A 25,956-nucleotide genomic window follows, 5' to 3' on the forward strand; every position below is an offset into this window, starting at 1 on the left:
TCATTGTGAAACACTGCAGCACAGCACACGGTGACGCAACAAAATGTGTCCTCTGTTTTTAACCATCAGCCTTAGTGAGCAGTGGGCAGCCATGAGAGGCGATGAGGATTCGAACTGGCAACCTTCTGATTATGGGGCCGCTTCTTTTACCGCTAGACCACCACTTAATTTTTTGTATCGATTGATTGTAACATGGAAGCACGTTGTAAGTCGCTCTGGATAAGGGCGTCTGCCAAATGCCTTATATGTAAATGTACTTCATTTCATTTCAGGCTTGTAATACCCTGAGTCCCTACCAAACCACACCAATTCATGTCAATATCCTGTATTATCTAACTGCTGCAAAACATACCTAATGATCAAATATAAAAAAGTTGCAAAGCTTCATTCTAATCAACATCAGAGTAAACTATGTTGGAAAGATATTAGAGCAATATGAACAGAGTTTCTGCCACTCTTCACAAGAATGGCCTGGATTAAGGGTGTACTCATCACACACACACACACACACAAAGCAGTCTGTTTGTATTGGCAAAACAAAACCCATCTATGCCAAGAGGCCAGTGAGAGAAATGACTGTCATCCTCTCTGTTTTCACTGAGTAATGCTGGTGACTGACATCCACTACAACTACAGCAGTCGCTCTTATGACAGGGTTGCACTTAAGACCCCTAATGGACAGAAACTGTGTCTGTGGGGGATGTGATTCTCTGCATGAAGTGAGGAAATAAAAGTGTTTTGTGAGTCAACCCTTTCTCCTCACCTGCCACTGGTATCTTCAGAAGAGACAAGATGAGGGATTTTATCTCGAGAGCAGCTCATTAACCCAGGACAAGGCAGGACGGCCTGTCAATACTTTCACATTTTTTGCCCGCTCTCTTGGTGAGAACAGCTGTGACATGCACTGAGCTTGTTTTTTTTGGCAAATCTATCTGAATTAGCACGTTCGATGAGTTGAGGCAGTGAGCAATTTTGTCAATATTTTTTATCTTGAACACACCACATGAATCAAATTAAACATTCATTTGAAGCACTCAATTTCACACGCCAATCAGAGACATTTTGGCAAATTTTGGCTTAACTTAGTACTAATCCCCAGTCAGCAAACTCTAAGGAGGTCATCTAAATCGAAAGAAAAAGTATATGCCTATACAATCCACCAATAGGTTAAACCAATAATCAAAGTTAACTTTAAAACGACAGAGGTAAGACGTTTCCATGAGGACGTTCCATTTTACAATCTTAACCCAGCGCAGAACCCAAAAGTGCCTGTGACAGCAAAGCAGCGCTGATATTTCTGTGATCATAATAAGACATTTGAAGTGGAATGCTGTTCTGAACTAACCAGACGGGGAGACACATTTATGTAGATTTAACTAGATTTTCCAATTTAATCTTGGCATTCAACAAGGCAACTGGTGGAAAAAAAAAATGAAACGTGGACTTTTACGATAGTTCATCTAACCTTCTGCAATCTGCCGCAGCTCAGCATGCAATTCTCCCTGTCACAATATTAATCTTTCATTTTCAGTTTCTTGGTTTCATTCCATTTGTCATCCCCCTCAGACTTTTGGACTCCCGAGAGTTCAACAGTCGAATGTGAGAATGTGGTCGTAATGAGTTTTATCTTCATCTTCACTTTGCTGGCATGTGATAAAAACACATATGCATGCAAAACCCCATCATGGAATAAACCCCATCTGCACCTTTGTTGTAGCAACACAGTGATATCAGATCATCTGTGGATGCACACTCACACAACCTCACAAAAGAAAAAGAAGACTCAAGCGTTCATTTATGGCCTATTGTAGTTTAATACTGAATGCAAATGAGTTTCAGGTGCATTGAGATTTATGTTTGATCGAATGTGCCAGTTTACAAGTGTCTGCTTGAGAAGGAAAAGGGAACGAAGTCCCGAAGTAATGATTCTGTATCTGTGAAGGTCTATGCAAACAGCAGGCAAAGTGATTTTGTACACATTCATCATTACAACGGCAGAGCTGGTTGGTCCTACAACTGACGGATCGCTTTAATTATAAAGGATCTGACTGCTGCTGATGTGTAAACAGCATTCATCAAGCAAACAAAAGCACGATCTTGGCCGATTTTAAAAAGGCCTTTCTAACGTTACACCGGCTGAGCCCAGGGGCAATAGATACCATGGATAACCAAACACCCATGATAAAGCCCCTCAGCACCACAGCGCACGTCTGTGCACCAGGAAAATGGAGTTAATTCTTGGTGCTTTTAGGTTGTGGCAGTAAGTAATGGCAACAGGCTTTTAGCACAGTGCCTCTCAGTACACCTGCAGAGGAGTTTAATTCAATAAGGATCAATAAATAACTCTGAACTGAGGTTTGTTGGGACATAATGTCCTGTAATGCTGAAAAATAAGGCATGTTAAATACTTGTTTCGCTATGCAAATTTCTACTTAGCTGGAGGCTCCACAGGTTAATATTCCACATTTCACTTAATTGCCTTTCAAAGAAGGCTTTTCAAAGAAATGAATAGTAATAATAAACATGAACACAAGGGTAGTCTACATGGATATATGTAGGTGGCCCCAAGTCTAGTCACATGTCTGATAACAGTTGCAGGAAAACATGATCAAAGCCCACATTTTCCCAAAAACTTACCTCTCCATTAGTTTGATGAATGACACTGGCCTATGGCTCAGACAGAGGCACGGCTCTGAAAAATGATGCAATTATGTGTCTTTGAATAGAGGATAGGTAGGCTTGTTTCAGGAAAGGCACTTTACTATGTCTCTACAGGACACTAGAGATAGCGCATCCCTCCCTTATTTCACCTCTTTCACCCACAGCAATACAGTACTGCACTCTACATAAATCTCCAAATTGTGTCCAAACATACATTTATTAAAAACTCTAAAAACAGTTCAAGCAAAGGTTTGGTCTTCAATTGAAGACTTTAGAATCTAGAAAAGAAGCATCATATAGACCAGTGGTTTCCAAACTGGTGGGGCGTGTACTGTAGGGGCACAGACATATTGCAGAGGGGCGCACGAATGGGATTTGCAGCACATTTCAAGCCCAATGGAGGGGGTGCAAAAATGTTCCTATCTAGAAAAAGGGGGCCCTGCAGAGAAAGTTTGGAAACCACTGACAATACTGGTTGAAGGAACCCAATATTGTCACGACTTGGGTTCTGAAGGGGAATGAAGTGCAGGGGCAGGACATCTCAAGTAAAGGGATTTATTTTACATACAAACAAAACCTGGCACCTGGATGAAAAAAAGGAATCACCCCAAAGGAGTGTGTTTAAAGACAGGAACAAAACTAACACAAATGGAATGTTAACATTGTTAACACTAAAACAAAAGTCCATGTTAACATTGCAGCGCCCACTAGGTGCTGTCGACCTGCTTTTAAGGAGTCCTGAGCATTCATGCCTAATTGGCTTTATCTGAGATTACTCAGGACTCCATAATTAGGTGCCTCTGCATCAGATGTTAGCACCCAGAGACCACTGGGCATCACAAATATGATGTCTTGTGAATGTCTGTGATTCCAAAATCAATATATAATAATAAACATAAAATAATAACAAATTATTATTTACTGTATTATTGTATTTACTGCAAGCTCATTTTTGGGGAAGATTATCTATTCAGGTTTATAATGTAAGACTAATTTATAACAAATCTGTTATGAGATGAACTGTGCTTCCTGACATTCACACCAGTCAGGGAGATACCATTAAATGGTACGAACCAGACCCTGCATAAAATTCTATCAAGTGTATAGCCACAGACAGATGATGCCATTCTATTAGAGCACTACCACTTCAACTTGCAGCAGCATACAGATGTAGTATATCGAGTATAGCCAGAGGCTTAGGTTTAGCATGATGAGGCATGGCTCATTCAGGATTCTTCATGGTGCTCAGATCAAACAATATTGACGACTGGTCAAGAATAGCTAAAAGGTTTAGACCAGCAATAAAGATGAACCCCTGGATAGGTTCAGCCTGGTGCTCTACAGGGCAAATCAACAAATGAGAAATGAAAAATAACATATTCAGTGGAGTCGTGTCAGCACACTATTGATAGAATATGCCATGGAGATGACCCTGCAGTTCAACAGCATAGAGAAAAGGGAAGGGTCTGAGTTTTGAACCTTGCTGAACACCATGTCACGACCATGTCACATGCTTGAACAAAAACCAGATTATTGTATTATGGGTCTGTTCTGCGGCCATACAGGCCCACTGAACACACACCGTACATACTCTCACACACACGCAGACTCGTATTCACTCATACCATGCACACAGATGGTGACAGACAACAAGTCCAAATCTGGATCACTGGTGTGGGCACTCCTTTAACAGAGGGAAAACTGGGGTAGGGAATCAGCAAGGGCCGGAGCTTGCATTCAGTGCCCCGAGACTGGCAATCGTACCCAGCCTACGCTGGTCATGCTTCAGAAAGTGGGAGCCTATGTGGAAGCCTTCAAAATCTTTGCTGAATAAAATCTCTTCATAATTCACAGAAAGAAACTGCTGAACAAATAGATGGGACATTTGTAATGTAATGATGACCTCACTTTGATGAATTAATGATTCCCAAGACTTTTTATATTATTTTTTATTTTACATTCAATGTATTTTGTGCAGAAAGTGATAGTACAAATTATACAGACACAGACTAAACCACATCAAGATTTAACAGGACAGTTTTCAGAAAGTGGCAGTTATACTTTCCAGTATCTTTTAAGATGATGCATTTCCTATTGTTACTGGGACATTCAGTGTGCCAATATATGATAAAATGTATTATGGGACAGGCATCATCCATACCTGGTAGATTCATGGTGCCAAACCGGTGCTGTTCTTCTCCAAATGTCACTTTTACATTTATGATTCTCTGCGATCCTCAGAGTGCTGAAAAAAACTTGCCTCTGTGCAGGAATCTCAGTGTAATATCTGAAACACCATATTCCCAGAGGCTGATATGTGAGGCTTTCAATCTGTCCCTTGCACTCTGTTCTGGTTTCCTCTTTGAAGCACATTAGCTTTTTCTCTATTATTATTATTTATTTTCTTCTTATGTCATTCCGTGTTCCAAACAGTACCTATAGGCAGCATATTAGCAATAAGAAAAGGAACGAGTAAACACTAAGGGAACCGGCTACAGATTTTCTTATGTACAAAAACATAACCCGGAAATGTGACAATTCTGCAATTTTGTATGTGGAATGATGTTGGCTTTAATTTCTTAGCATTGTGCCTGTACACATTTATACAACCATCAAAATGAAAATTATTTAAATTTAACAAGCCTTCCTAAAAAGCATATAGATACCTTGACAAGTCAGCATTTTGGGACAAACAAACTGCTTTCAAATGAGAGTAATTGCGTAATTGAATGGGAGGAATTTTAATGCAAAAGCAATGGGTGTCCTTTGTGTTTCTTTTCCCACATATAATAATTACCAGATTTTCCATATGAACGCTAACCAGCCAGGCTACAAATTGAAGCAGTAATATTTCTGTTGTGAAATGCAAAGCTTTTTCTTCATACATTGATGGTGCTGGTATTGTGATATGTAAGGATGCCTGTTCTGTTTTACTTCATGAACGGAAATGTGTTTCATTATTAATAAACCAACAACCTGGTTCTGTCAGTAACAGTTTCAGGGCATTGTACATACATTCCAGCATCCTGCCCCTAATGCCCTCTGGACTTAAGACACATGTAACATTAAAAAAGAGTATCTGTCTATCTTGCTGATTCCTTGCCCTGTCATCTTGGTTTTCCAGTGTTATCAGTGTTCCATGATGTTCCTTGCAGTTGTTTAAAAAAAACACCACCTGTCATTTTTATCTGGACTACAGAAAATACTTAAATGTCACCTACAAAATGATTTGGTTTATCTAGCCAAATGGCTCCAACGTTAACATTCAGTGAGAATGGATAATGAGGATTACAGTCATAGCCACCCTATAGCATAGCTAGATCCTAAACCTAATGTCATATCAGCAACTAAAAGCCATATATTATAATCATAATTCAGGATGTATTGACGAGGAAAAGCCTCAGCAAATATAAACAGTGCATTTATTAAATAAATTAACAACACAAAGATGCACTCATCCATGCCATTTGATCAGTGCTTTATCAGACAGGAATATCAGAGCTCTGATATCATAATCTAAATGCAGTAATCTGCTGATATCTGCTTGTGAAGTGTAGCATGACTGTAGTAAAAAAAATAGTAGTGTTAGTGTTGCCGTGGACATTACATTATTACACAGGTTTACTTTTTGTGATGACCTAAATGTCTAAGACATTTATATATGTGCTGAGTTGCAACCTCTGAGTAATAAATCCTTTACTTAAGAAACAGTAAAATATGAAAAACATTGCCTACTATGTACAAAAACTTTCCAGACTTGGTCACACATGATGCTTCATAATAAAAAAAGTCTTTAATCATTACAGTATCTAAAAGCAGTATGCAGCTCAAGGTGTGTGGCATTATTTGAACACAACATTCATGTGTTTCATGTGAAACTAATCTTTATCTTAAGCCTCAATCATTTTTGCAACAAAAGCGAATGCACAAGCTAAACAAGATACACTAGCCTCCTATGCTTTTTTATGTATTCTGCTTTGGTCCTCTGGTAATCCCAAGGAAGATGTATAGGGCAATAAAGATATCACAACTGTTTACAGGTTCAATAACCTGGCTGATCTCTCAAAGATCAGATGCGTGAATCACTGTGTGCAAGAACATGATGCCCTAACAAGGACTCACAGAAAGGGGGGAAAAGCAAGCAGAAGAAAACCATCATAGTACTGCACATGTATCATTTACAGATTACTTTTCATTCAACTTGTTTTTTACTTTCAATTGAATGTGCTGCTTTTTATTACTGTTCCATGGCAGTCTGAAGTCATGAAAAAGAGGGACATGTTATCAGAAGGGTGGCATTTGCCCACTGCTAAATAAGCATGTCTTCTGGATTTGTAGTAATAAAAGGAAATAACAAAAAAATAAAAATGCTAGTAAGGCACTTAGATGTCTACCAGAAGAAATATGACACTGTGACAAATCCATCAGTTCAACACTGCAGGTGAATGAATACATGAAAAAGTAAAAGCTCACTAGAGGTTCAGACACACTGAATGAAGGAAAAGAGAAATAAGAAAGAAAGATTGGTCAAGGTAGCGGTTGGTGCATTGTACAGAAAAAAAAAAAGATAAGATGGAGGACAGTGATGGATGGCTGTGTGGCAGAGTCCATTAGTCACAAGGCTTCTGGAGAAAGGAGACTGTGACGAGTGATAGGATTGAGGTGTTACATAACAAGGCCCTGGGTCAGTGTCAGTTAGGGTGGAAGCCCTTAGACCTGGAATGGGTGATAAGTCTGGGCACACATGAGGATAAACCACCCCCAATGGCAGGTGCTCCATCTCTCACTGTCCACTTCAGCCTCCCCCTGGACTTCACTGCTGAAAGGGACAGGCCCACTGGTGCTACCAGCAGCTATTAATATACAGTACTGCACAAAAGTTTTAAGCCATAGTGGACGTATCTTTCCAAAAGGAGGGTACAGCATACTAGTAATAATAATAGAAAAGTTAAATTAGCAATCGTTTCATATGATTTGAGAAAGACTTTTGATATCTAGACATGTGCTATGAGAAATCCATAAACAAATGAAAAATCTTCTACATGCAAAAGTCTGCAGATGGCAAACAATTTGGTATTGTTGCTCAGAGAAACGTTGAGGCTCTTTCTCTCCTTCTCAGTGATTAATGAAAATAAGGAAATTCTGCATTGAATGTTTTAGATAAATGAATAATTGATCAATGTTTGACAAGGTTCTTTGTTACATTTTTGTTACATTCTGTTTTCTTACTACACTTGCCACATTTTCAGGGTCCAACAGTCACTTTGCAGAGATCCTGAGATTCATAGGTGAAGCAAACAAACTAAAAAAGAGAAACCACTTAAATTTGCTTCTTGTGCTTCAGGATCTGACCTCATAAATAAACAGACCAGCACACTCTTCAGCTGGAAAATCTTGCAAAGCCTCTGAAACTTTTTTCAATTATGCATTTCGATTCAGTAATGAAAGGGAATGTCCTCTAGATTGATATTCTTGAACATTAGAGTTTATGCTGACAATGAATATGTAAAATTGTTGAGGAATGCAACATTTTTTCAGCTCAAATGATATCAATACCTGCCTAAGCTGGATGCATTGCACATACAGCATCTGCATATGGTGGTGTAAAATTTCGCATGTCTTAAACAAAAAATATGGCAATTGCCTTGTTCATGAGAAGCAATTTGTAATTTAAGGATGGTGAAATCAGTTTGCAGCCTTAAGATGGATGAAGATGAAATTATTAAGTCATAAAATATGTATTTATTAATGACACGATCAGCCACTGATTAACCAAGTTAATTTGTTAACCTGACAACTTCTTAACAGACAGTTTTTGTCTAGTGGTATTTCTTTATATGGCCCTAAATATTAATTAAGCCACTTCCATTAACATAATTTCTGTGCCTTTCTGTTCACACTTGGTTAGTATGAAAAAAATTATATTGACTAATGATTAACTAATTATCAATACATGAAAAACACATTGCTCCCAAGTCTAGAAATTATATATGTATATAAAAAAAAGAAATGATTCTGTCCCTGAACAGTGACATTCAGAGCAAGGTAATCAATAAGAAGGACATGGACACCAATTAGAGTTTGGGAAATTGGCACGCCCTTTTTTGTCCCCTTTTTCAGTTATCCTTGTCTTTAATGTTTCTCTCTGAAAAAACATTTAGACATTTAATTATTCCTACCTTCCTATGGCCATTACTTCTGAGAGAGGGCTCTTCAAGGGTGGGATGGTGTGATGAATGGTGGGCTTCTAATTTTGTGGTGTTCGGGGTAGTATGATCTGTGTGGTAATGGACCTTTCCTCAGGCATGGTGGGATGATTGTGTCATTCATACAGAAACAGATTATACAACCAAGATTATAGCAACCAATCTACCCTGTAAAGAAGATGTGCACCATAAAAAAAATGAATGTCAAGGATAAGGACATTTGTTTGTGAGGTCATGTGGTCGAGAATGATAGGAAGAATAGGAAAAGGAAGAGTCAGCCGTGATTGATAGTGTAACAGCAATTTCAGTGTGACTCTCAGGAGTGTTCCCCCTCGCATTCCTGGAAAGCTTCTCAGAGGAGCACTGCTGAATGTGTAAGTAGCTGGCAGAAACAATCAAGAATTTAGATTAAAGCTAGAACTGAATTCTGTATGGGATGGATATAGACATGGAAACTAAGACCCCCAAAGGCCCACCCAATGAGAAATGGCATGAAGTAAACAAACAGCCAAAAGTCAAAGAAAAGCAAGTTAAATTTTTAGAATTCCAAGCAACCTTGGCTTCAAACCAACTCTGGCAATAAACGTTCAGCTAAGCAAAGAAGATGAACCAGATCCTGTCCATTATAAATCAGCAGAAACTAATAGTGTAAGTCCGTAGAGAGCACAGTTAGCTCATTTTATACCGCCAGTTCCTGGATTTGGCTGTTTTACTGCATATAAACCCAAAGGAAGATCAATAAGGGTGTCCTCTGCTGCATCATGTCCGTTATATAAAGTGAAAGTGAGGTGATTGTCATTGTGAAACACCCCCACTGGCACCACTGCCCCTAAGATATGCTCTGAGGCTCTGAAAAGGCCATAGTATTAAATCTTACAATTGGCTGTGACAATGCATACACAAACGTGTCACAGCGTCGTGGTGGGAAGGAATGGTGGAAACAAACACACGACTCGCACACAGGGGAATTTAATAAATAGTAAATATGGCACTGGGGTCTCACACTGATGTGTAACGTTCAGGTGCGCCCGAACAACAAGCTGGCATGTGGCACTGTCTAGTTTACCCTAATTATCCCCATTCGTTTCTCATTAATGTGTAATCAGTGCTCCCTTTATAATCCTGTTTACTACAGTGTAGACCACGCTAACAGTTTCTGACATGCCTGTGTACTTTCTGTATTTCAATATTAAACTTCACTAAATTGTGCACTCTGAATCCGGCATGACAGACATTAGACATGAAACAAAAGTAAAAGACAAATGGCAAAACAAGGACAGGAGACAATAAGGACACATTCATACTAATAATTAACAGTAAAAACAAAATTGGGGCCTCATGAGACAATGCAAATACAAAAACCCGGTCTGTGTCAGCACATCTATACTAAGGTGTGACATTGTTGGACTAAGAATAGCAGAAGAAGTGGGGCACAGGACCGTCCACAACCAGCCATTCCAGTCAGAGTTCCGAAAACCCTGCACCTCTACACCTCGTGCAAAACCAGGGACAGGGGAACAGGGGGACAGGCATCTGTGACCCCACCCAAGACTGGGAACGGGTGTCAACGCCTGTGGCGTTGTGGAAAAAGCAAGCCTAGAAGGAAACCAGGGAACCAAGAGTCCTTCGTCCAGGGGAGACAACTGGTGATTTGCTCAGGCGTGGGAGGGAGTGCCACTACTGGCCGGGAGGAACTGTCTCCTCAGAGGGATTAAAGCAACATGGAGCAATTGTTTTTTTTTTTTTTAAATGAAAGCTTGGTTAATTACTGAGCACCACCCTTTAATCATCTTCTAATCACTGTTGTAATCAACCTCTCCTTCGTCTTGGTATGAGCACCACTTCAACACTTCGTTTCTTTTGTTTGTACGTCAATACGGCTGCAGCACCACATCAGGTGGTGTTCCATAGAAAACAATGGGATTCAGAGCCCGGCGTCGCACTGAAGGATTCTTGAGCAGAATGTGCTGTCATAATCCTGACAGTTTCATTGTTGCTTGACATTACTTATGCTCCCAGATTGCCTTGATTTGTTTTATCCATTATGAGTAAAGTAAATGTATCCTAGCTGTGTCCTGTCCTTGTTTGTCATTTGTCTTATATGCTATTTCAAGTGTGTATGTTCATTGTGTGAGGGTCTCAAATGAACAGGTCTCCCTGTTCATTTGCTCATATTAAATCCCTGCATTTCAGAGTCATGCATTTGCATCCTTTCTTTTTCGCCACATTCCTGACTCAACTGGACACAAACAAAAGTGCCTTCTTGGATTTAGTTTGCTAATATTCTGTAACATAAGAAACAAGGAGCAATATGATGCTTAACTACTAACACATACTAACTACTAACAAGGCTCACACATATCCAGTTATCACCAAGGAAATTTTTCTGATATAGTAGCTCTAGTACAAATACAACTGCAGCAATGGAATTTTTGTCAATGGGTCTCATATATGTTGAGAAATTAGTGCATTTGTCATTTCAGCTACATGCATGAACCTGGTGCTACATGTAACATTTAAATAAGTTACATAATGACATGTCTGTGCATTAACAAAATTATAAATGCTGTAAATCAAGCTCAGGCTGTTTCGCTGAAACTTCTGAAAGAAGTACGAGGTACGACTGTGTTGCTGGTTCCTGCTAAGTCGGCGCAAACCTGATAAGGAGGAATTCATTACCCATCATAATCAGACCGCAGGGCAGCAGCCCACTTTTCTCTTGAAGCCTATAGAGTAGCCTGGCAGATCCCATATGCACAGCTGCCATTGAGTAAGTCGGTTAATCTATTTAACAATAAAGCAATATGGCAGCATGAAGCATGGCAGCTGCCTCCCAAATAGCATTTAGCCTGAACACATGCTGCGATAGCAGCCGATGCGGAACATTCCGATTTGGTTTCAGATTAGCAACCGCTGTATACCACTACGGCAACAAATCACAATCAACACAATCAAGAGACAGGCAGGCTCAGCTCCGACATTAACTTCTGAAACCCAATGGAATATGAATAATTCAAGAGGCTCAGAAAATGCTATGAGTGTAATTTCCCTAAAGCTTCCAAAGACCTCAAGAGCATTTTATCCACAAATGTTGGATAAGTCCTATTAATTGTATAAATGTTCGATAAATCCTATTAATTTAAGGGGCAATGGAAACCAAAACTACTTATAATGATGCTCACATCAAGCCCAGAGTGACAGAACACCAACATTCACCTTCTATAAGCAATTTCATATGTCACAAAGCAACTAATTATTTCGAGGTTATAATTGCCACTACCCTAGGACACAAGAAGACCCATCAGACTTCAGTTCCATGCCTTTAGTTGAAGCAGGTGAGATTTCAGTTCCACTCAAACAAGAAAAGGATCTCTGAAGTCCATCATGTTCTTATCACAGACAGACGTCCAGTGGAATAAGAATACACCAGAGCTGGTTATATGAATTTAATTGCTCTATTAAGCAGGAAAAGTCTCAGCAGGGAGGTGTACCTAATATGGTTTAACACCATATTAGGAATAGCATTTTAATAGTAAGTTGGTTAACTGGCTTTGCTCTATAGCTGTGATCTTTTTAATTAGGTTGCTTTTGATTAAAAAGGCCAATTCTGGGCAGTGGAATAAAACAACAATGATAATAATAATAATAAAAACAACAATCAACATTATTATAATTGTTGTTGTTGTTATCTTGTAATGCCACTCAATTAATCAAATAATATTTTGTTTTTGTTACAATGTACAGAAATTTTATACTAGACAGGTTAATTATTAGAGAATGTCACGACTGCTGTTCCTCCTCCCAGGCGCCAGGGGGCGCCCGGTCAATCTCAGCCCCGACAACTTACTACCCGCCTCCTTTCTCTACCAATACACAGAGGTGAGTGCTGCATTCTCAACACTCGGCCCACCGAGCAACGTCTCCCGACGCCAGCCGCTAGTGTGCCCCGTGTCCCCGGTGTCCCATAGTTTTTGGCAAACATCCACTGAATGTGCTCCTATCCACATCTAACACACGGAAAATTACAATACCACAGCTTCTTGTTTGTAAAATGGGAAGAAGAATTGCAATAGCCACAACAGATTGGCATGCTTTAAGTGTAACCATATAAACAGATGAATTGAGGCTGAAAAAGATATTGCGAGCAAGCAAGCCTGAAATACAATTTTAAAGGGGAAAAAAATGGATGCGACCGTGCCAAACTGACTTGCTTGTGGCTAGGTGAAACAAATGTGGCTGTAGTTTCATGGTTAAAATAGCAATGTTTCATAAGGCTGGCAGAAAACACTTTTTGCCACGGTCTGATCTAAAAGTTTCACTCACACTGAACTAAAATTTGTAATGGCAAGGGAAACAAAGGAGTTCTAAAAAAAATCTCAACATTTAGTTTAAAATGGCAATATTAGCATTAAGCATAATTACCATTGCATCGATAATGTCTATATTATAACACATCACATATTCAAAAACCCAGACACTTAATTTAAAGCAACAATAAGAAATCTGACATGCTGCATATTTGCAATTCAGACAAGGTGCAAGGAAATTAGATGCAAGTGGGGGATAATTCTGTCCCTGACCTGTTCTTCAGCGACCTCTGAGCCGGTCAGTTTGAGTTTGAGACTGTGATCATTTGGGGACATTCACATCAGTGTTCAGATTTGCTTTATGGGAGTAGTATTTAAACCATGCTGCAGAATTGGGACTTCTATGTAAATTTGGGCTTGACATTAAAAGAAAATTGCTGGGTCTCAAATCACAATTTAAATTTCAAATCCATAATACAGTTTACTAATTACTTTTACTAATTAAACTAATCAGTTTACTAATTAAACTGAGAAATGTTAGTGAGTGAGGTTTTGCAGTGAGCGTTTCCTACCAGTCAATGAAACCAGCATGTTGAGATGTGCTTGATCAGTATATAATCTACAATTCATCGAACAATGGAAATACAACCTTGAGAGTATCACTTGTACTTCTTACAAAACACTCAAAAGGAAGACAGATGTGTCTCTTTATTCTCAGCTAAAGTCACATCACAAGGGGCTGCTCACATGTCCGCTCCGACATGCAGTTCTACAGATCAATCTGATGAGATAAAGCAGGAAGTGTGTGTGTGTTTGTGTATGTGTGTGTGATTTTAGATTCAAGCTATTGCTTTTTATTTCACAACTCAAAACAATTCACAACAGCCCTTTAGATTTGATCTTAAACCTATATGCAGGGGGAAATTGCCAAATTTGAGAAGAAGACAAAGCAAGAGACAAAAAACTGAAAAAAGCAAAAATCATGCAAACCAAAGCTAACAATAATAAAAATAGTGAATAACAAATTTCATCAGCAATATATTTAATTTTGTAAACCAGTTTTTAATCAATCCTGCATCCTTAAGATCCTGACCTATGTCAGTAATATTCACGAACATAAGTGTTAGTTGGCTGGACCAAAGCACTTTGACACAAGGATTGTGCACATCTGACTAGAGTTCCTGGCCACTTAGTGCAAGCCACACCCCTTCTTGATTCCCTACGCCTGACACCTTCCCTATAAATTATTTCCTGCATCAGTGTTCTGGGTTGCGGTATTTTAAATTAGTCCTGGTTTGTGTGGTAGCACACTGGTTTACCCATCTCTTTCCTGTATCCACTCCCCCTTCGTGTCAGTTAGACCTATTGTTAATTAAACACTGTGTGGAATTTATCTGCACCTAGGCCCTCACGTTTCTTTGGCAAAAAGTCAATAATTGTTTGTATCATGACATGAAACACTAAGCAATTTTCATTAAGAACATTTTAACAGAATGCACATATATGTGCAGTCAGGTTAAGGGGTAGACAAATATAGTACAAGGTTGATACTGTTGTGCTATTCCTTCTGCTCCAAGTGAACTGAGCAGATATAATATTGGAAAAAAACACAGCACAGTGATGTGACCCTGAGGGAGGCATAGAAGCTTGACATCGTGGAGCAATGAGGATTTTAATAAACAAAAATCCAAGCAGCAGGCACACCTCACAAAATGAAAGCGCCCTTTCTCCCCACAAACGGGGAATAGAAAAATTATCAGTGCCCATGCAATCATGATGTCAAGTCAGCATGTCTTGGAACTTGCAAAAAAAATACATTTGCCGATGCCCGTGATGCCACCCCAACCAAGAGGCCCCCACCACGAGGCCATAGCTTGAGCAATGGAGAACATCTGAATCTATCAGCTTATTTTTTCCTTAAAGGGGGCTACTTTTATTGAATTATCTTGTTTGTGTTGCATTAAAGAAGACCAGACTTTTTTATGCAACATCCCTACTATATGTATTAGGTAAGTCTTCTTCAGGAAAGAAAACCAGTAACATGCCATAAAAGAGCCCCATTTCAAGTCATGTCATCCAGGCTAGTTAGAATTTCCCTGAATTAACCAATCAGCCACATACCAGATCATTCACTAGCAAGTCTTAGCATTAGTCTAAGGATGTCTTGACACTAATTGGTCCCAGATGCATAGTTCTGGGTAAAATGCACTCAAGACAGAACTCTCAGAGCAACATGAGGAAGTATTATATCTTCATATATAGTGGAGTTGATTCAAGTAGAGCAGAGCCAATAATATGCCATGAAAATACACAGGATTTCAAATTGGTCAGGCTTCCAATTAACCACATAACACATCACTCACTTGAAGCCTTAGCATTAGTGTAAAGGTTTACAGTGTGTTGGCAGTAATTGGTCCCTGCGTAGTACCTTACCTGGTGGATGAAGACCTGTGCAGCACGGGGACTAAGGAGCAGAATGGCCCGACGGAGGGTGTCCCTGTAGCGATTCAGCTCTTCTGTGCGCATGGTGCTGAAGAGGGTGGAGAACACCTTACTGACGTTGCGGTCGACCATCTGCAGGGACACATCCAAACCAAGCCGAGATGCCTGGTCCAAAAATCCCTGCATGCCTCGGATGTCTAAGAGAGAACAGGAAGAAGATGACAGGAGAGAACAAGTTGTACTTGGGACAGGAAAAACATACTTCTTCAATACTACATGTTAAAAAGAAATGAGGGATCATCCCAAAGGCAATAAACTGGAACATAAATAGAATAAGTGTGATGATGCGTTATTCAGTGATGGAAATAACAGCACTACTGGAAAAAAGTAACAGGTAATCTAAGTGGTCTCTGGCATTTTGTGCTTTTGTCTTTCGCGAATGTCCCCCACCTGTATCTTTGTCAAGCTACGACATCCCCCAAATAAGAGGTGTCAAAAAGCCAGATAATGGCTTGAGGTGTCATGACAAGAAAGACAAGGCAGAGACATGAAAGGGCAAATCCTGATTAGTCTGTGGAAACTTTTTGGGAGTCAAATGTATAAAAGGATATTCCCTTGTGGGCTGAGTCTCTTCTACATTTCCATTTTACAGTTATGCCCTTAACCAGAGCAACTTACAATCAGTAGTTACAGGGACAGTCCCCCTGGAGCTTGCTCAGGGACACAATGGTACTAAGTGGGATTTGAACCTGGGTCTTCTGGTTCATAGGTGAGCGTGTTACCACTAGGCTACTACAATATTGTGCCTATTGAGCCTCTATTGTGCCATGCCTCTTTATGTCTGGGTAACATCAGATTGAGTCTTTAATAAAGTGCACCATTGTTAAACTGTTATCATTACTTAAGATGTGACTCCTTAATGTAATTAAGCCGTTTTCATCCAACCAGAAGCAAAGCGTATAAAGGATGATGATTGTCTAAGGTTGAGTTAGACTTAATGGTAAGCCAGCCAGAGGCAGAGATGGGAGGGTAATTACACAAACACACACGCAGAGGAGAAACTTTGCAATTGCCAGTTTAAAAGTAACCTTTTTTTTCAGTGGAAATATAAACTTTTTTTTGGAATTAAAAATGTATATGTTTATGTATATTAAGAATATGTTAAATGTACACAATGCCCTGGAAGTAAGTTTTTATCCACATCGGCTACATAACAAACAATTCATATTTGATTAAGCTCCACTCATCATCTGACACTTCATCAAGGAGGAGACATTTTTTCTATATTTGAACATTTTAAGTTACCCTAGTTTCCCTAGCAACCAGTTACTCAGTTAGTTGATTTTACTCAGTAACTCGGTTAGTTTTTATAGGAGGTAATCATTAAATATTTTTTTTTTGGAACCTGTCTTTAGTTTTTATTAGTCTGCATGACTGCAGTCCAGACTCATTTTAGTCTAGCCAAGTTTCAGTCACTAAATCTTAGCATTTTAGTCTTATTTTAGTCTGAATGACTACTTTTTTGTCTAGTTTTGTATATATAGTATTTTAGTCTTTTTTGAAATACAATTCTATTTTACACATAGTAAATAGTAGACTAGACAAAAACTATATTTAATTTTAGTCACATTTTCACAAATGAAAACGTTTATTTGATTATTATATTAATTTTACCTTATAGGCTCAATACATCCATTCCAAACTAGGAAGACGCTCTGTTTTGATCTATGTTCTTTGATTACACATTCTGTATTCTTTTCTACTTCATTGTAAAGAAGGTGTGTCCAAAGGCCACTTTTTCTCACAGCAATCTGCTGAGAATTATGAAATATAAATAATGCTGCAAATTGAGATTGAGAAAGTGATGTCATTTGTGCAACAGGATGGGAGACACAGGAAACAAAAATACTGCATAATACTAATAACATGATTAAATTAGAGCAAATAACATCTAGTCTCCTTTTTGAATGAAGACTCATTTTAGTAGTTTTTATTTAGCAAACCACATTTAGTTAATCAACAATATCAACAATATTACATGTATTATGTTCTCTACTAAAGACAGCAGCGCATGAGAAAAATGCTGAAAGAATTACACATTATGGCAGCAGAGTCTGAAATGCTCAAGCTCAAGGCTAAGGGCCACTATTAGCAGACAGACAGGTCTGTAGCTTTAAATCTTGACCTGGTTGGTTCAGGTTGAGCTCATGTGGTTAATGGTCAGAAACACAAACTTTTTGTCTGTAGTATATATCTTTTGCTTGTCATATGCTGCTTGTAAATTAGTTTAAATCATTGGTAAAAGTGTTTCGCATGTTGTAAATGTGTTTTATTAAATGTTATTTTTTTATGCAATGTTTAATTGATTTGCAATTTTTAGCCACCATCGTCAGGTGATGAGTTATTGTGAGGGAAATGCTAAAATAGATTGTGATGATCCTCTGGTGATTATGTTTTCAAATTCTGGTGACTTTGTTCTAAATTCACAGTGGCCTATAGACTATGTTCTCACATAGATATTGTTAAAAGTGAAAAAAAAGTATAAATAACTCATTCTTGACAAAATGTAAAGGAACTGTGACTTTGCACACATTTGAATAATGTGGCGAGCTTTTGCTGAACTGAGAGGAAGAAATGCTTCATTCTGGCTGAAACAAGAGGTTTTTATTAATACAAGCTGGTGGGTGGAACCAACGGTACGGACTAACGAGAAAAACACAAAAGCTACAGATATTAGTGTAAATGCAGTGGAAGACAAAAGGCAAAGTAGATTTCTAGAGCCTCCAATAAGCCTCCTACTTAACTTGAATAACTGTCCAGAGTTTTCGACAAAGCAACAGCCTGTATTAATAGAAACTGTGACTCATTGCAGGTAGTTTTCAGTTAAGTATGTTGACAAGCACGAGTGTTGACTATAATACTTCATGACCATACTCTCTTGAGCCAACACATATCACCTCTAAACAGAGTGACCACGCTCAAATGGAGCACTTCATCACATTTTCAGCCTGTCTGTGTGCGTCAGTGTGTGTGTGTGTATGAATGGAAGCAAAAGAGTAGAGTGATCCGGTCTTACTTACTATCTGGAACCCAATTAAAATCAAAATAGCAATTACAATTACATGCCCATCACTAATATCATAACTAGAATATAGCAAGTTAGTTCAATAAATCAAAGCAATCATATGCTTCTGTCTCCATTTATCCTCAAAATTAAACAAATAAAACATGTTTTTAGGATTCTATCTACTTTTCGTTTTGGAATTGCATCATTAACTCAATCAATCATGTGGCTTTCCTCGATGTGGTCTACGGGTTGTGTGCAATTTTTTTAATGAAAAGGTGTGCTATTACATTTATGAGCAAATCTGAGTAGGTGTGGCCAAGCTATTCCACTCAAACAACGGCACTTATTTAATTTTTTTCCACCATTTGTGTGTGGTTTAGGTGCTTAACCCTTTAATGCCTCAAACCAAGAAATGATGGACAGAAAATTCTTTTTTTATCTTTAGTCTATCTTTAAACAAGTGTAAAAAATTAATAATAATAATAATTTGCAAGTCTATTTTTTTGTATTGTATTTGACACTTCAGACAATAACAAATATCACCATGCTATGCCACCTCCTAGTTATTTATAAATTCTTAGTGTAATTATTTGTTATAAATATCACATTTTAATATGTAAACTGTATAATTGATTCATCAAAACACCGTAATGTGGACCATTGTATGAATGTATATAACATCCATTAAAAAAATTGACCATTGACGTATTTACAACAAAATCTCCCTGTATGCGAGAATTGTTGTAGTGCAAAATGTAGACGACGAGCACCAGATAGTATACAAAAAAATATGATACGCACAGCATTAAAGGATTAAATAGTCCTGTGTTTTTATGTGAGACGTGTAAGCCACCCCAAAATGATCACATATCCACCCTGGCCACCCCACTGACAATTTCCTGGCCCCGCCACTCAATTCTAGTCCTAACCATTAAAAAAGAAAAAATATCATCCTGTCAGCATGTTGACGCCCCTGATTGTGGACTCCTTTGTGTCTTCTTCTGATTGGTTTGGATGAAACCAGATCAAAGCAATTGACACAAGAAACTGCAGTACGGATGAAGATCTTTTTTAAAATGGAATGTTGAATGTTCTCTTGCAGTTGTCAACTAAAAAGAACACAACACACTCTGTGATAATGACATGCTTTAGTACAGCGTGTCTTAAAAGAACATTCAGGGTATGAAACACTTTAGGTGTCAGTGTGACATGATCTTGGTTGCAGAAGGACGTGTCCTTCTTGACACCCTGGTTGCAGTCATAAGGCTTGTAAGATGGGCCAGCCCTGCAGTAAAATGGGGACAATCTCACTCCACCTCACAACTTCTCTCTCTCTCACACACACACAGAAAATGTGATGATGTGCACAGAGCGTGGTCACTCTGTTTAGAGATGTCTCCATGCGTCTTGCTCAGTGTTTTTTTGAAGAGTGTGCTGCTTCACACTGTCTCTGTATCTCCTCAGGAGGCTTTGTGAGTCACGCAAGGTTCTGCTGCAATGGATAACAGCACTACCCCCCCACTCACACACACACACACACACACACTGTATATCTACTTTTAATACAGCTAGACAAGACACACAAGGGCATACATAATCCTCGATGAGTAGAAAGATACACATACAGACACCAAGACACACAGTCATGCTGTGAGACACGAAAATGCCGGTTGACAGAATGTTTATTTATTTATTTATGCTGCTGAGAGGCGGCAAAATAGTATTTGTGGGCAGAAAAAATAGTATTTGTGTGCAGACAGTATTATTATCATCTGTACTTATTTTTGTGGGCTAGGTATGTCTACATGTGCCCCTGATGGACACTGATAGACATAAAGTTGAAATCGTATTTAATTGGTCTGCCGAATAGGCATTTCATATTAAAAAAGTCAAAATCCAGACCGGAATTTGTCTTCAACCAACCAGATGGGGGGGTCCAGACAGTTTTACTTTCTGATTTTGATCCCGTCTGATGGCCACTAGTTGTAGTCTAATGTCTTGACAAGACGTCAACCTGTAAATATAGATTGGCTATGAATTGGTCTGGATAATTGCATCAGCTAAAAGTAGTGTAAGAACTAGGTCTGAGACAAATAGTAATTTAGTATTAATATGAAAAATGTATTAAATAATGAACTAAATAATTCCTCCCAACATTTTGCCTCAAAGAGAAGCTTTTACCTCCTTCCGGTTGAAGTGAAAGGGCAATGAGCCACTTTCACTTTTTCTTTGCAATAATGTGAATGCTTACAGCACAGTGGAAAGCGCCCAGCATTTGTCTTTCAGTATACTAAGGCCTGCTGTATACTGACAGCTGACAGCTAATTTTGCCCTGAATGTCTGGAGAGAACAACATTTTAATTAAGATCCTCACTTTCTGTTGTTCATGAAGTAGCACTGAGTGGCATTTTTATTGTAAAAAAAAAAAAAAAAAAAAAACGTTTGCTTGCTTTTTTTTCTTTTTACTTGGTGACAGGTGGAACATAATTTTAAGAGGCTGAGAGTAAATCTGTTGTTGGGGGTGGGGGGACTGCTGACTGACAATGAAACCGAATGAATTCACAGCACAGATAGAATCAAGTCAAGGAAAAGGTAGTATACGAAACCGGAGAAAGCAAAATAAATTGCTTTCTGTCTGTGAAGTGCCATGATCCTTTTAAATTGAGCTTCAAGTATTTTTTTCTTTACAACAAGATGTTTATTCAGTGAACTGCCAACATATTAATGACCAGTGCTAAAATTGAATGCCAATTAAAATTAAGTGCCAATTAAGTGCACAGAGCAAAAAAGGTATAACCTGGCAACACTTAGGATGGAAAAAAAATTATTTGCAAATGGCACAGGAGGAGGATTACCTCAATCCTTTAGCGCCTCAAGTCTCACTTTTCTCCTCTGTCAATCATTCCATTGACCCTTGACTATGTTCCAGCAGTTTTAACAGGGCTACTCATATGTGGCACTGGATTGTGTGTGTGTGTGTGTGTGTGTGTGTAAGCATGTGTGATTCTCTGAGCAAACAAAATGAAAGTGGCCTCTAAAAAAATTTAGTGCAATTTCTAATCTTGGATTTGGCATGTAAACAGTCTACAGACTGGCTGAGGGATACCCAAATGGAATGGCTGAGGCTTGTCAAGCTGAACAGAACTAATCAGGCTTAAAGCCAGGAATGTGCCAAAAAACATGGCATCGAAAGTGTTCAGATCTGTCATTTTAACCCCTTCACAAATCTAGGAAATGTTTTTTCTCAATACTAATGTTTTTGTGTGTGTGTGTGTATATATATATATATATATATATACACACACACACACACACACACACATTTTTTTTACTATTTATTTGTTTGTTTATTTATTTATTTTTAAATTACCTGTGGTTATTGTTCCAGGGGTTATATAGATTCATATTACATTTTTACCACAAAAAAAATTATAAAATATTATATATCCATAATTGTCAGGATTGATGGCACCTGGGGACTGACCTGTGCCCAAACAAGACAGTGGATAAAAGGCACTGTGAAGCAGCCAGTCGGTGCTGCGACATTCTTTGTGGACCTTGCAACTGTTTGATAGTGTTTTGAGTTCTGGCAATCTCCACACGCCTGCGGGCTGATTTTCGCTCTCTCCTTTATTTCACCTGTTTTCGGCAATCTGCGGCCATTATGGCCATCCCGCCTTTGTGCTTCCTTCCCTCGTCAGCTCGCCGACGTGACAATAATCATATTATATGGATATATGTATACAGACTACCTTTAAAAAGCTAAGGGTCATTTAAAAAAACATCCAACATACAATTGATAAAATTGTTCATGCTGTAAATGTCTGGAAATGCTGTAAAAAGTAGCTGGAAATGGAATGATGCTAATGTTCATTAATGTAAGCTTGTCACTGCAAACCCTTTTGCAATGAAAGAAGCAATTCAACTGGCCAAATTCAAACTAGTTGAGTGTCTAGTGCATCATCAAATGTTTGCTCATTCTTTTTTTGCCAATTATTCTATATTATTAACATAGAAAAAAAATGTACTATCATTATGAATTATTGACATTTCTAAGTGACAGACCTTTGAATGTCACTGTACACTGTTGCTTTGAAGGTCACAATGAGCTCAGCGGCCTCCATCATCCATAATTGAAGGAAGTTCAAAACCAACAGGACTCTTCTTAGAGCTGGCCAGCCACCTAAACTGAGCAATCTGGGGAGAAAGTCCTTAGTCAGGGAGGTGACCAAGAACCCAATAGTCACTCTGTCAGAACTCCAGAGGTCCTCTGTGGACAGAGGAGAACCTTCTAGAAAGACAACCATCTCTGCATCAATCCACCAGTCAGGCCTGTATGGGAGTGGCCAGAAGGAAGAAACTCCATAGTAAAAGGCACCTGAAGGACTCTCAGACCACAAGAAAGAAAATTCTCCAATATGATGAGTCAAAGATTGAACTCTTTGATGTGAATGCAAGGTGTCACGTTTGGAGGAAACCATGCACCGCTCATGACCAGACCAATACCATCCCAACAGTGAAGCATGGTTGTGGTAGCATCATGCTGTGGGGGGATGTTTTGAACTCAGACCATAGTGACGGTTCATGTTTCAGCAGGACAACGGCCCTAAGCACACAACCAAGATATCAAAAGATGGCTTCAGGACAACTCTGTTAATGTCCTTGAAACACTTCCTATCCAACCTGATGGAAGCATGAGAGGACAGGCCAAACCTGGCCTCGGTGTGCCAAGCTTGTGGTATCATAATCAAAAAACTTGAAGCTGTAATTGCTGCCAAAGGTGCATCGAAGTAAAGTATTGAGCACAGGCTATTTTTTTTTTATTTAATTCTTGAATAGATTTTAATATATTTAATATATTTTTAATACATTTGCAAAACCTCAAGTAAACTCAAACAACGTGGAAAACAAAATGTGGAAAAAATGATGTTCTGTGAATTTCTGGATCCCCTGTATGTATAGATAATACCATTTTGTACTGAGCTAGATATTTTGAAATACCTGTCTAGACACACAAAGACTCATTTTACAGATTGATACCTTGAAAGCAATAAATAAACAGAACCTTAAAAGTCAAACCATCGTCTGACAGATTTACTCAGCAAACACATCAGTGTGGACTGAATGTTTACCGGTGCTTTGAAATTATTAGATATGGCTGTCTCCATCAACCCAATTTGAAACAGAACGTTCTGGTTCAATTACTACTCCACAAAAACACCATCTTTAAATGGTAAACTGAGCACAGGTCAGATGACACCATCATGTCAATCATGAATTTCATTATGACCCGGAGTGGAATAAAAAGTCAATTTTCTGTATTTTTAAAAGCAAATATACATACATATTTACACACATTATTTTAAGGACAAGGTCTGCTTTCCTTACTCTTGGTCTTTCATTTAAGACTATAAGAGAAATTTTTCATCACACCAACTGAGGTTACATTTTTAAGTGTCCTGTGGCTTATAAATACAGTATAATGCACTGATGAGAAAAGGTGGAACTATGGACCTAATTACAAAGGTTTGTTTTTTAAGCATGTTGAGTCCCAGTTGTGTGAAAAAGATAAGAATAAAAAATGAAAAGCATAGAATAAAGGAATTAAACCCTGATTTACATCTTTATTATATTTGGGCCAGTGGGATTGACTTGGATGTAACCAATTATTTCCAACAGTAAGTGTTGACCACTTTTCAGTCTGGCCATTTCCAAAATATTTCATTCAAGTTAAGCCAACATATTCAATTTATGTTTTTTTGTTGTCAATCAATGTCTTATAAGATCCACGCATATATGTATATTAGTGTGTATATAGTATTGTGACAATGTTGTCTGCCCCTCACACTCGGAGGAGAAAACTGTGATTGTGATCTTATTAGAAATGATTCTGAATTTTTACAAATTTAATTAACTGACTAATATACTCCTTTTCAGAAAAACTTGTCCCCCCACCTGATGAAATCCTATTTGGCACATTTTGTTCTCTTTCCACTGAATTTCTCACCTTGCACAATCCTCCACCATGTTCACCCACCCCCCTCTGTCCTTGGGGACCAATTAAGAAAGGTCATTATCCCTGTATTCAAATGCATTCATTTGTACCATAAGCTCCATAATAATGAGTCTGAAATGACCTGTGTTAATCATCACCACATCACTTGCTGTAAAGAAGTCCACTAATTTATGTATCTGTTTATTATGCCTTCTAAAAATATCATACTTTAAAATATCCCTATTAATTACTTGAAATCAAGCAATATGTCATTTAGTAACTAACAACCACATAATGTCTAAATTCTAATTTCTTCCCCTTTGGATCTGATAGTGGAGAAAATCCCCAGAGCACAAATAACATATCCCAAATGTGGAATGGCCATTAAAGTGTGTGTGTGACTACCTTTATGTTATAAGAAGAAATGCTTGTGCTGGATCTGCAATGACAGGAATATAAACTTGCAATTACTTGATTAAGCCCAGCAAGAGTGTCGTTGACGTCTCTGCAGTGTACTATAGTACAATGTATGGCAGGATATTAACTGTAGAGTTAAAAAATCTTCTTTTTGAAACAGAATGATGCATGCATGTTGATGACAAGCATTTGGTCCCTACACTAAAATAATCTGTCACACCGAATATTTTATCATTGACAAAATAAAAAAAAAACAATCAAAGCTGCTGTAACCTGGTTTGTTTACACTACATCAATGCTAAAATGACAGATTATTTCAATTTTAGCCAGTCTACACTTTTTACAGTTGCAGGGAAACACAAAGTTGTGTCCTAAGGGGTCCCCAGACACCCCTGGTCAAAGCTATGCTTGTAATAAAACGAAAGCGAATTTATCAAATTTGTGGATCTGCCCCCCCTAAAATGGATCCTCCTTGCAGACATAATGATGAGCAGTAGGTTGACATCATTAGTACTGCAGCACACGCAAGTGCACATATCAACATTCCAAAGTCATCCCATCAGAAACTGAAAATGACAATTCATTATCACCCTCTCATCTTTTTTTCATTTGTAGATTCTCTCAAACAGTTGCCCATACTTAGTCATCTAAATCAGACAATTTCCTCCTCTTCTTTGATTAAGCGGGTCGTCATCTTTCTCCAGCTTGCAGCAAACCCATCTTTGAAATGCTAACTACTGTCAGTTCAAACTGTGGATTTTCATAGCGTAATGAAGCAAAGGGCACGTCAGGTATTCATCACAGCCGCTTCAAAAATAGCATCAAATGATGTAATTAGTTACAAAGTTCATTTTCAGTACA

General features: G+C 38.4%; 1 protein-coding gene across 2 annotated transcripts in view; it reads right to left on the minus strand.

Moving 5' to 3' along the window:
* Nucleotides 1-25,956, minus strand: part of grid1a (glutamate receptor, ionotropic, delta 1a) — a 211,424-nt gene that overhangs the window by 54,519 nt on the left and 130,949 nt on the right. For both annotated transcript variants that reach the window (XM_028989988.1, XM_028989987.1), the window contains exon 4: nucleotides 15,608-15,813. In XM_028989988.1, coding sequence (XP_028845821.1) covers nucleotides 15,608-15,813 — 206 coding nt within the window. The remainder of the gene's footprint in view (nucleotides 1-15,607; nucleotides 15,814-25,956) is intronic.

This window comes from Denticeps clupeoides, chromosome 8 (genome assembly GCF_900700375.1).
Source record: "Denticeps clupeoides chromosome 8, fDenClu1.1, whole genome shotgun sequence".
Lineage (NCBI taxonomy): Eukaryota > Metazoa > Chordata > Actinopteri > Clupeiformes > Denticipitidae > Denticeps > Denticeps clupeoides.